Source organism: Schistocerca nitens, chromosome 3, assembly GCF_023898315.1.
Source record: "Schistocerca nitens isolate TAMUIC-IGC-003100 chromosome 3, iqSchNite1.1, whole genome shotgun sequence".
Classification (NCBI taxonomy): Eukaryota; Metazoa; Arthropoda; class Insecta; order Orthoptera; family Acrididae; genus Schistocerca; species Schistocerca nitens.
This window is the reverse complement of record NC_064616.1, coordinates 130535001-130548539: the sequence shown is the minus strand read 5'-3', so window position 1 is coordinate 130548539 and position 13539 is coordinate 130535001. Positions and strand designations below refer to the sequence as shown.

Sequence of the window (13539 nt, the reverse complement as noted above, 5' to 3'; positions counted from 1 at the left end):
GTGCAGCCTTAAATTACATGTAACATTGACTAAAATTACTTAATTACCTCCAGCAAGCCAGGCAACATTTGGAATGAGTTGTTCTCCTTGACAGTTCTCTCGACCAGGTACAAGACGCTGCAGAAAAGGTGGATAAGGGTTTCCATCAATATCTACAAGGAACGGAGGTGGCATCAAATGTGGTGCTATCTGAGTTTGCTCATCTAACACATGATGATTATCATCTCTAATAAGAGGCCGATAATCTGTGTGGAAAAACATTTCCTTTGGCAACTGCAAGAGTAAGAAACAAAACATCATTGTTAAAAAATGTCTATTTATTAGACTATAAAAATTATAAAAAATAATTATATCACTAGGAAGCACAAAATTAAAAGATATTTTGTCAGATGTATTTTCTTCACAGACAACAACTGCAACTACATCATCTGTGAGATTTCAACTTATACTATCTGTGAAGCCGTTAATGAGAATATTTGAGTGCCCATAAATTTATTGCTATCCAAAATATTGTGCTGAATGCTGCAATGTAATCCATTCACAAACTTTATTAGATTTCCTATAGTAATGATGTATCTTTTTCTTCTTTAGAAAGTGTTGATGTAATACTAAATAAAAAGATTTTCAAGAGCTTAGAAATGTTAAATCAACCTCGCACCACACTTCTCTTGAATTAGAGAGAGCGAGAGAGAGAGAGAGAGAGAGAGAGAGAGAGAGAGAGAGAGAGAGAGAGGCGGGGGGGGGGGGGGTGGAGGGAGAGGGGGAGAGAGAAAGAGATGGGGGGGCAGAGAGAGAAAGAGACAGGGGGGGGGGGGGAGGGGGATGGACTGAGTGAGTGAGAAATGAAAAGTGGAGTGAATAAGGCACTTAGGAGTAGGTTCCCATCACTAGAGTTTAAGAAAACTAGTACTGAGAGGGAGGAGCCAAGAAACCCACATGATTTAGCCAGCAATTTGGTCCCATAAGTGATAATATAGAGCATGCTCAGCGAGTGGGTACTGGGTGCCACCAACGCAAAAAGTTCTTCTGTGACCATTTATGCATCTGACAAGTGTATAAAAACCTGTGCAGTGAACATGAATCAGTTAGTAAAAAACATGAGGATTTCTCAAGTTACAGTATCTGTGATTTTGCAGGATTTACTTGTGGTGGAGCTGGAGTAACTCCTAGTGGACATGTGAATGGGACATGTTTTACAGAAGGGATGAATGAAATGACTGGAACCTTAGGGTAAGAATAATTGTCTGGTAAAATCATGTGATTTGCCAGGAATGTTGTGGAGGTTAGGCAGGCTACAGAAGATAACATTGGGTAGTGTGAGAAGAATATCAGGGACTGAAAATCTCATTTCAGGAACTGTTTCAAGAAATTTTTAGTCTAGGTAGAGAACTGCATTGAGGGATTTGAGGCCTGGGTTATTATTATTATTATTATTATTTATTATTATACTACTAGACAGACAACCCAGGAGATTACTTTGTGTACGAGATCTGTGACGCAGCTGTGAGAGCGGAAATCCTGGGAAAGGTTACTGGTATACGTGTGGAGACATTTGGTGTTGAACACCACACTGCAGCCATTGCCTACCCTGGTAGCCTACAATGCTGGGACAAGTACCACACTGGGCCACTGTTTCTGTTTGTGTTTCTGACTCTCCCTAAAAATATTTATATGCTTAAGAAACTGTATGCAACCCATAATGAACACTGAAGTGGTTAAGTACCCTCATTATAGCTAAACTAACATCAAAATCAATGTTATACAGTTTTAAGCACATCTCAGACCACATTCTACTGTAAGGCATGGCATAATGGCGCTATTGGCTGAAGTGTTACTTGACACAGTGCATTACCCCACCACCTGCCTTCTCATGTGTGCAGAACTATAGCATTCGTCTGGGAAATACATTACATTTACACCAAGAGACCGAACAGGATTTAAGCCACACCAATAATTGGTAACACTACCACCTGCCTACTCTCACAGTTTATTTAATGAATGTGGTATTTTTCCACTTAGGCTGTATTTGTTTAGACGACTACTTTGTTTCACAACTAGTACCATCATGGCAGTGCATTCACACAACATGTTTCCGTTCATTTTACTTTACAAATTTTTATTGTTCTTTGTGATATGTAAGATATCTGTAGAATGAAGAAGTCTTAATATATGCAAACTATGAAGAAATATTTGGAAATCATTTAATAAATATATGTCTGTGGTGCCCTCTATGAAGATGATATCTAACAATTTACCATTATCATTGTCATCAAGCATCATTATGAGACTTGCAAAGAATGTACCTGAATATAGAGGATTATGTGATAGTGCTGTAAAGTAGTTTGAGGAGAAAGACATGCACTGGCACCATGCTGTTGTAGTCAAAGTATGGATGTATGTAGACAAATGAGAATTACTACGATGTGAATGTTGTAGAGCCACAGAAAAAGACATACGTACGAACGAACATGATAGACTTAATTGCTGTAAAGCGGGTGACTGTTGACTGACAGGTCTTTTGATTTACTACTACGAAAAGGACATGAATGTGGGAAAGATCACAAACCGCAATCAGAGAGCTTCACATTTTAGAAAATATACTGCTTGGAGACTTCAACCAAAATGAGCTCTGAAACTTCCAGGTAGATTAAAGCTGTGTGGTAGACTCAAAACACAAACCCACAATCTCGCCTTCACACACAAGCTCTTGTGGGCCAAGCTATCCAGGCACAGTGCACTACCTGCCATCTTCACAGTTTTGAAAGATAGGAGAAAGGTGGTGGTGTAAATGAAGCTGTGACGGTGGATCATGAATTGCGCCTGAGTAGCTCAGTCCCTAAGAGCATTGTCCATGAAAGTTGAGGTTCTGGGTCTGAATCCCAACCAGGCACTCAGCTTTATAGTGTTAGAAAGTTTCGAAACAGCGCAGATTCCAGTGCAGTCAAAGAGTCATTCTTGGAGTTCAATTTTATTTCATATATAAAGTAATATGGTGGTCTGACATCAGACTTACTGCTATTGCATTCCACTGTAATTTCCCTATGGTCTCCAAGCATTAGCCTCTTTACTGTATTTGTCAAATCAACCACATTCACTCCCCCTTCCACAAAGCACACACAATGCACACAGAAACAGACTTCAAAATTTACATTTTTTCCTTTTACATGTTACCACATGTAGAATGGAGCATTTCTCTCCAATAACTCTTTTCTGATGTTGATGCATTCTCACTCACCTTATGAAATCTGTCACTGCCACGTCCAAACCCATACACGAGAAGGTGGCCGTGAGAATCTGAAGCGGCCAACATTGTTCCATCTGGTGACCACTTTGCATCAAACAGAGCTCCGTGCCCTTGACCTTCGATGGAATTCTGGAATGATATCACTTGTGTCCCAGCTATTATATCCCAAATAATAAGCTGCCCGTCATGTCCCGCACTTAGCAATATGTTAGCTTCAAATGGATGAGCTTCCAACACAAATACCTCATCCTTATGCCCTCTTAGAACCTGCACTAGAGCACCTGTAACAATATTTAAAGTAACAGCACTTAAGAAAACAGTACAGATGACAATTATCAAACTATAATTATGCAAATTAAATGTTATCAGCATGCTTCTATCAATGTCAGCTCTTTACACTGGTATCAAAGAATTCAAAATCATTAAGCATCAAAATCATCCATCAAAAATGTGCTTTCGATCGCTTGACCTTCTCCAGGAGCGGTTCCCGTGTAGCCTGTTTGACCAGCCTGTCAGCAAGTTCGTTGCCTAAGATTCTGACGTGTCCTGGGGTTCACAGAAACACCACTGAACAACTGGACCATTCCAGGAAGTGAGAACAGAGAAGAAACGACTCACCAGAACAGGAACGGATGTACTGAAGTGCACGAGATATGACCAACAGCTCTGCAGTGAATACACTGCAACCAGCGGGTAAGTAACGCTGTTCAATATGGCCTCTGTGGACAGAGGCGAAGCCAACATTACGATCAGCCATCAAGCCATCAGTATAAGCGACTTCAGAGCACGTCAAGAATCGAGAGGAAGTGACAGTGGAGAGCAGCAAGGTTAACGGAGTCCTTAGGGCAATGCAAAAGGTCCAGATGAAGCTTCAGCCAAGGTGTACACCATGGAGGTGTACATAAATGGACCTCAAGCAGAGGTGGTAAAGAGAAGGACTCCAGTTCGGAGAGAAGGGAACACACACGAACCGCAAATGTGAGCCCTGACCTGGGCTGCCTATGCGGGAGACGAACTGCCACGGGTGGGAAAAGGAGACAGTAATTCAGATGCTCAGGAGAGCTACGAATGCGTGCAACATATCTGGAGAGCAGTTGTGCACATCGGATCCGCAATGTAGGGACTCCGGCCTCCACCAGGACACTGGTCACTGGACTCATTCTAAAAGCTCCCATCGCTAGGCGAACGCCACAGTGGTACACTGGGTAGAAGAAACACAACACTGAGGGCACCACCAAACCATAAACCAGACTCCCATAGTCAGGGTGGGATTGAACAAGGGCTCTGTAGAGCTGCAGCAGCATATAGCAATCTGCACCCCAAATGGTGTTGCTCAGGCAGCAGAGAGCATTGAGGTGCTGGCAGCACTCCCACTTAAGCTGATGAAGGTGAGGCAGCCAAGTCAATCGGGCATCGAAAACCAGTCCTAAGAATCAATACGTCTCCACTACAGTGAGTGGATCATCATTAAGATAAAGTTCAGGTTCTGGATGAACGGTGCGATGCTGACAGAAGTACATTACACATGACTTTGCGGCTGAAAACTTGAAGCTGTGGGCTAGAGACCATGACTGCATCTTATAAATGGCTCCCTGTAGATGCCGCTCAACAACACCAGTACTGGAGGAGCAATACGAAATGCAGACGTCATTCGCATACAGAGAAGGGGAGACCGAAGACCCTATAGCTGCTGCTAAAAATAGAGATACACTCAATATGGAACCCTGCGGAACACCATTCTCCCGAATACGGGGGGGAACTATGGGAGGCACCAACTTGGACACGGAAAGTACGGAATGACAGGAAGTTTTGGATAAAAACTGGGAGCACGCCTCAAAGACCCCACTCATACAATGTGGCAAGGATATGATGCCGCCAGGTCATGTTGTTCGCTTTACGTACGTAAAAAAAAAATAAAAAAATAAAACGGCAACCAGATGTTGGCATCTGGAAAAGGCTGTTCGGATGGCAGACTCAAGGTACAAAAGATTATCAGTGGTAGAGCAACCCTGGAGGAAGCTGCCCTGACATGGAGCCAGCAGGCCACGTGACTCCGGGACCCAAGCAAACAGCGGACACACCATATGTTCCAGCAGCTTACAGAGAACATTGGTGAGGCTTATTCAGAGATGAAGAATCTTGCACAGGGTTGAGTAACATGGAGAACTGCTTCAAACCACTCTTCGGACTGAAGAGCACAAAAACATCTATCAGTTGCTGTACAGATTGGACTCAGTATTAGCTCAGTCAATGAAGACCAACAGATTTAACTTTATCCATCCTTACTAGAAGGGACTATAAGATGACAGCTGATATGTACATAACTAGCAATAAATAAACCAACAGCTGCATTTTCACCACTGATTTATTCCAGAGGCAACTGGTTTCAGCATTCTATTATGGCATCATTAGGCTCTCTACCATAACATAGTGGCTCAGCTTATATAGCCACGCAAAATATGCAAAAGTGCACCAGTACCTGCACCAGCATATGTAACATGGCTATAGACTCAAACAACCAGAGCACATAAGTTGCACTCAGGTTGTTAATGAGTGTTTAGCAGCTGCTATGTTACCACAGAGGGCCTGATGATGGAATAATGGAATGCAGAAACCAGGTGTCTCTGGAATAAATCAGAGATGGAAAATATAACTGTTGGTTTATTTATTGCTGGTTATAAGACCAAAAGGGGTCAAAGAGGAGTAGAATATTGTGCAGTTGCAAATTTACATAAAGTGGTAGGAGGGAGTGTCATGAACAATATACTAAACATCCCCACCAGTGGGGCATGAACATGGGGATGGGGGGCAGTTTGAAGGTCACTTGTTTTAGGTTTTTTCTTGAATAATACAGAACTCACAGCTTGTAACGAAAATTTTTCCCAGTATAAAATTAATCTACATGAAATTTCCTACAAAAAAAGTCCTATTTTTTTTTCTCTTTGACTAATAGTTCTCCATTGCAGGGGATGGAAAAATCACTCATTATTAGAAACAGTAATTTAATGATATAAAATTAATGTTTGTAGTTAAATGGAGTGAGTTAAGAACAAATATTAAATGTGTGTACCACATCCAAGTGCAGCAGAGCTGTATTACAAGATAAATTGTCTTCTAGTTGTGTAAAAGGGTGGAAGTGGCAGGGGTGGAGAATAGAAACTTGAGGGATGGTAGGTCATCGGATTATGGTTAAGCACATCCCTCCTTCATAGATCTGCAAACTGAGGAACAAGCAGGTGATTCCCTATTCTATCTGTTGTATATTGGCCATAGGCTAAGCATGTCCGCAGCCAGTAAGCAGACTCCACATTCCAGGTTTGCCTACCCACCCTCACAAGCTTATCTCTTCTGGAGATATGGGCATCTCATGTCATGACACAGTTCTGTGTACGAACACAATTTGTTACAGGCTCCACCAGGGGCAACAGCTACACTTCCAAGCAGCACACACACCAGGAAATCGGCAGGGCTGCTCTCAAGGAACAAACACAGTCCACACATCAACTGGTAGCAAGCGTACTTCCACCTGCTGGGTACATAAGGAAAAGCACAGCATCCAAGCAGGTCATTTCAGTTGCTCCCACAGTTCCAGGCCAGGAACTGTTTATCCTCATAGTCCACCTAACAGAACTCACTGAGACAAGCTTTGCACCATCATCATGCTGCTACACTACTCCTTGCAGTCCAGTTCCTCATGGACACCGCTGTACATCCACAAGGGGAGAACCACTTCTCGTGGATATAGTATCATACCAGCTAGTTTTTTGTTCGTTACTTTGAAGTGATCATGGATGATCTTTTAGTTGCTGTTTTCAGGAAAAAGTCATTGTGAACTTTTGCGATTAATAAAGTGTTCTGTATTGCAACCTGAGAATTATATTTTAACACAGAAAGCAATCTCGTATAACATGTAGGGCACTAAACTATCTACCCCAATATGTTACAAGAAGCACCTACAGTACAGCAATCCTTCGCAGCACATCTTATGAATCACTGGCTACGCAGTGCACAGACATGCCTGGGGATGTTTATTTTCCACAGGGTGCATTAAAACTACATGAAATGCAGGTATGTGTTGCTAATAATACTAATGCAATAAGCACATCTGGTTAGACTCTCCATAAATCTCTCCACAATGATCTACACTACACTGCTAGAGGGGAAATTGATTCTTTGTCATCCTACATGACATCGCAGCGTTCTTCCAGAAAATGTAACTTCTCCCACCATGAGCACTGAGCACTTTTCATTTTGCAGACAGACTATACCTTCCCAGCATTTCTTGTCTAGTTCTCCCTTGTGAGTAGACAAAATAACTTCACTGAGCTCATGTTCATATTGGGGAGTTACTTTATGTTTATTAACTAACCACTTATTTGCAGTTGTTCAGTGAGCTATTATGAAGAAAAGGTCAACAGCTGGAGCTGTCAACTGTCTACCACCCTGAAGAGCCTGTCCCAAGTGTAACACACAGTCAATATGTATTCGACAATGTTGATTTAATTGTCTCCATTATCACTGACTGGAATACTTTTCACAGCATGAGGGGTATGAAATACATCACCCCAGCCTCAGCTCTCCCAACATCAGAAGAGGCCCACAGGCCTCAATAGTCTTCCTCTCCAATGGAAGTAGGTCACATATGTGTTACAGAAGTTCTGAAATTTCAGTGTAAGTCAAGCAATGCATTACAGTAGATTCCAGTTAAACTAGAACATGATCAATCCAATTCCATCAGACATACGAGGTCTGTCAGAAAAGTATCCGACCTCTGGCCAGGGAAGAAAACTATCTGGAGTGCTGGATACCTAATCACCCTCAAAGCAGTTCCCTCGGGACTCCACACATTTTCCCTAGTGGTGCTGCCATTGTATTTCAAAACGGGTTGTACCACTCCTTAATTTGTGTGATGCCATAAGCACTGTCACCAAAAGCCCTCTGATTATTATTATTATTATTATTATTATTATTATTGGATTGTGGGGCGCTCAACTGCATGGTTACCAGTGCCCGTACAAATTCCCAACCTTTGCTCTGTCCAATCTTGCCACTTGCATGAATGATGATGAAATAATGAGGACAACACAAACACCCAGTCATCTTGAGGCAGGTGAAAAATCCTTCACCCCGCCGGGAATCGAACCCGGGACCCCGTGCTTGGGATGTGAGAACGCGACCGTGTGACCACAAGCTGCGGACAAAAGCCCTCTGAATCTCCTGAATGCTTCACCTGGCTGTCGCCCAGTTTCTGGTAAAAAATTTTTGCAGTAGTGCTGCTCCACTCGTTTCATCATTTCCCTTACAATGAAAACCAACATGAGCACCGCACACTACCTCACTCAACTGCTGCCTGCCAGCAACTGATACTATCGACAGGTGGGAAAAAATTCATGCATGTGCACTAAGGTTCAAGACCAACTCACGCACGCATGCTAGATTCAAAAACATCAGGTGGTCAGAAAAAAAAGGTAACATGCTTTTCTAACACACCTCAAATTCACACCCAACTTGTAACATCCCCTGTGGATGTGTAGGAAGTGGCACCACTCTGTGCAGCCAACTCTGCAAGTGACAACAATTCCTGAATGGAAGAGATTTATGCAGGCTACCACTAATGAAATTAGTGGTGAGAAAAGTGCAGTAACTTTCTAGTCATCCATTCATTCTATACCACATGAGTACAGCACAATTACATGTCTTCACAACACTGCCAATGATACACACCAGCAAGGTGCAACATTTAACAATCCAGTCCCTTCCCCACCAACACTACACGGGTCACCATCAACATCACACTTACAAACTGTACACTTCTCACACTCTGTACAGGAACACATTTTACATAAAAGCTCATTTAACAGCAAATATGCCCCCATTTAATAATAAACTAAAAAAGCTATAGTATATAAGCACAATATGATGACTATGAATCACTTTCTCCTCTAGCAGTGTACGACTGAGTGCAGAGATTTATGTAGGTTCTGTCCATTCATAGGTGTTTCTTACATTCGTATTATTAATAACTGATATCTGTAGTCGATACAGTGTAAATTTACTTTGTGGAAAATATACACCCCCCCCTCCCCCCGCCATCCCTCAGATATGTCTGTGCACCCCATCACCAGTGGTTTATAAGGTGTGCTGCAGAAGGACGATGTAACTTTGAGAAACACCCTGAAGTTGCTCAGTGATGTGGTGGGGTAGACAGAGTGGGAAATCACCTACTTGCTGCTTAGTTTGCAAATATATGAAAAAGGGAAGTGCATTACCACAATTTAGCAAAGTAACTTCCCTTGCATTTCTACACTTCACCCCTCCCCTTTCCCCCTTCCATTCTGTTAAACCCCAGAACACAATGTATCCCTTTAATATGGCTGTACTGCTCTTAGACATGGCACTCACATTTATTATTACTTCTTAACCCACTTCATTTAATGGTAAGCATATCCTGCACCCGTACATATACACGATGAAATGAATTGAATTCTGACACCAGTTGCAACTGGGCACTGAAATGTATTCAATGGTGACAAGTGAAACTTTGGGCCCGACTGAGACACAATACCGGATTTCTCACTTTATGAGAGCAGTTGCCTTAATCACTTCAGCTATCCAAGCATGCTTTCCATCTGATCCAAATCCCCATCTTGTCACACACTACTTATGTTGCATCCCCTGTCCACCATACTCATTGCTCACTGTGGTAAGCAACGAGTATGGTGGACAGGTAGTGTAAGTAGCGTGGGACAAAATGGAGATTTGGGTCTGATGGAAAGTATGCTCAGATAGCCACAGTAATTAAGGCAAACACTCACATGAAAAGACAACCACTTACGTAAAGCAGGAAATATGGGTTCGAGTCCCAGTCCAGCACAAATTGTAACTTGTCGCCACTGAAATCACTCCAGTGCCCAACTGCGACCTATGTCAAAATTTATATTATTTCACTATTTTTAATCATTGCAAAGGGGAAACTATTAGTCCCAGAGAAAAAGCTGAATGGATTTTTCTTTGTAGGAAATTTAATGTAGTTTAATTTTGAACTGGGAAACAGTTTCACTAGAAGTCATAGTTTTTGAGTTATTCAAGGAAAAATATAAAAAAGAGACCTATGAATGACCTCCTGCCCCCACACAGTCACACTGCACCAGTGGGGATTTTTAGTGTGTTGTTCATGACACTCCATCCTGCCACTGTACAAAAATTTGTGATTACACGATTTCTTCCACCTAATTTTACTTTGTTGACATGACTACATGTTAAAGTGAAGATTACATGTTGAATCTAACAATGCCCCAAACCACAACACCTTATGTTTCCCGCTATTTCCCTCAATAATGCACGCTGCAGACTGTTGTCACATCAAGCATGTAACACAGAAGTCATCATCATTTCAGAATAGCCTGAAATGGCCCTCATACATAAAAAATTCATTTTTTCACTAATCATGCCAGTGAAAATGTTCACAATCTGATTGCAGTCTGTTCTGTTTGAACTGTCTTAGCAATGGACACTGTTGGAATGGCAGCCAACAGCAGATGGTTTCAAACTGTCAGCACAGGAAAATCCACACACACTGCAGTGCTCTAGCAAGTAGCCCACGGTGGATAAAGCATTAAGGTATATTATGTCCATGCAGACAACATTGCCACCATTCCATGCACTGATCACATTGTGTTATCCAGAAGCCACTCGTTTCATAGAACTCTCTTCTATCTGCTGCTAAAGCACAACCATCTCTGCCATAGTGGCATATCCTGTACAGGGTGAAATATCATTGTAAGACAAACTCACTTCCCAGTCACCTTACTCCCCTTCAGATTTAATCAAATGCCAACATTGTGCGATTTGACCTGATAAGGCATCCCCACATATGCTTTAATATTTCCACTTTGCTGACTGGTTCAACACTGACCCTTCCTATTAAGACACGAGCGCAAAGCTATTAAGACACGAGCGCAAAGCTGGCCCTATACAGGGTATTCACAGACTCCCATTACAAACTTCTAGGGCTCGTAGAGGGGAGCAAGTACATGATATTTTGAACAGGAACCTACATCCAGAAATGGTACAGTTTCTGTTCTACGATAGTTTCAATTCAGATGTGTAATGTGTCAATGTCTGCTGAGGGAAAGAGGAAAGCCTCAGAAATGTTTGTTCTGGTATGAAATAGGGTAGACAGGATGACATGTACAGTCATTCACCTGATGTCACTTAGCATCTGTCTTCCTACGAGACTCCTGTAGAGACAGATGAAGATCTGGTGGCGCAAGTTCTGGTCAGCACATTAAAAACTGAAGATACACCAAGTGGAGCGGAGAGTGTGTACCAGTACATGCTCCATAGGTATAATGTCTGTAAGAAGGTTGGTGGTGGTTGCCACATCACATCAAGCCACTGTCGTATGCATAAGTACTGCGGTTTGTATGTTCAGTAAGCTGTGTCTTTTTCAGTTTTGGAAGAATGTAAACCATGACATTTAAGTGTTAATAGAAAAAAAATGTGCTTAAGTGATAAATGGATGTTTCCTTTCGAATTGGTACCTAATAATTGTACAGCGTCATGCCTAATTCAGTTTCTCAAGCAGAAATGGACAAGTTAAACATCTGAACTGAGGCCATCGTAGAATGGAAATGGTACATTTCTGGACATGGGTTCCTATTCAAAATGTTACATATTCACTCACCTCTACAGGTCCTAGAAGTTTGTAAAAGGGATGTCCAAACACCCTGTATTTATTGCCACTAGTGTGAAGTTTTAATCATGTACTGTTGGCCCAGTATTTTATACATCTCAAGTTATTATCTTTGGGTGTTACAATTTTCACAAATGTTAGTGTTTTGTCAGACATAAATGACTATCTGTTTTAGTACTCAGAATACACCTTCAATGAAAATTGTTTAACACAGCCTATCTTCGTAATATATTAATTCAAATTCAGCGTTACATGCATTAAAGAAATCAATTTCTAAAACCAGTGTAGTATTTGAAAATAGAGTTTCAGCTTGTATGTAACAGTTTTCAACAAAATATTTAAACATATCTGTGATAACACACAATATTCTTACCTGTTGATGAATTCCATACTTTAATACTATAGTCACTGACAGCTGTAATTACAAACTGATCACTTCGATTCCAGCAAACCATTGAAACCCTCAGTTTCACCTTTGGATCATCAGTGGTATCAGAAGATCTGTTGAAAACAGAAGTCAATAATTAGTAAACTAACTATTACAGTAATAATAATAAACTATGAATGTTCATACAGAATCCTATTAAAAAATTATTACAATCAATTGTTAACTTTGCAGCAATTCTGTAAGAAAGATACAACAAGAAATATGTAAATTTATTATAGTGAACACTGAATTATGAAACTGATTTTACAGGGTGTTGTTCTACACACACAGAATGCATAATTTTGAAACCTTTAATACAGGAAAATGACTACATGAAATGTCTATATCAACAATACATTTTCTGCTCTCTTTCAAATCAATGATGTTTTGTGTGAAACTGGCATTAGATGATTGGTCATACTTCAGCTACATAATCTTTATTTCAAAATTTGTGTAGTCACATGATCTGTAAATGCTACTTGTGCTATGATTGTCTGGCTGTTAATACATACTGTGAAAATGAATGACACTGCTTCCTGCTTCGCAGTGAAACATGTGCATGTAATACTGTTAATGGCGAGAAACAAGTTGTTGTTAATCTTTTTCACAAGTTTGCAGAGAAAGATCAGCTCTGACTGTTTTCCAGATACACTTTGCAATAAATAGAAGGTAATATACGTTATATGTGCATGGTGTAATTTGTAGCATTACAGAACAATAATAACGAATGCTTTGGGGCAGCATTTGAATCACATTGTCTATAATTTTTCTTTTTACAGTTACTACTTCATTTCTAAAAATTCATCTATTGAGTAGGAGTCATCATTTGGAATATTTTTGTTTTGTTTTTAAATGTTGGTTGGCAACCTGTCAGATTTTTAATGCTATTTGGCAAATGAGCAAAGATTTTTGTGGCAACATAATTCACCCCTTTCTGTGCCAAAGTCTGATTTAACCCAGAATAGTGAAGATCATCCTTTCTTCTATTGTTATAGCTAAGTACTTCTCCATTATTTTTGAATTAGGATGGGTTATTGATAACAAATTTCATATGTGAATGTATGTATTGCAAAGTACTGTTCCTTAAATAAAAATCTGCAAGGTGATCTTGGGTGGCTCCAGCTATTATTCTGATTACATGATTTTGTGCAGCATAACTAGCTGAACCTAACC

At 40.8% G+C, this 13539-nt stretch overlaps 1 protein-coding gene across 1 annotated transcript in view; it reads right to left on the bottom strand.

The window, feature by feature from the left end:
• Positions 1-13539, bottom strand: part of LOC126249102 (PH-interacting protein) — a 278680-nt gene that overhangs the window by 103838 nt on the left and 161303 nt on the right. Inside the window, exons 12-14 of the mRNA XM_049950753.1 lie at positions 12313-12440; positions 3236-3525; positions 48-273 (exon numbers count right to left, since the gene is read on the bottom strand). Of these exons, the coding sequence (XP_049806710.1) occupies positions 48-273; positions 3236-3525; positions 12313-12440 (644 nt within the window). The remainder of the gene's footprint in view (positions 1-47; positions 274-3235; positions 3526-12312; positions 12441-13539) is intronic.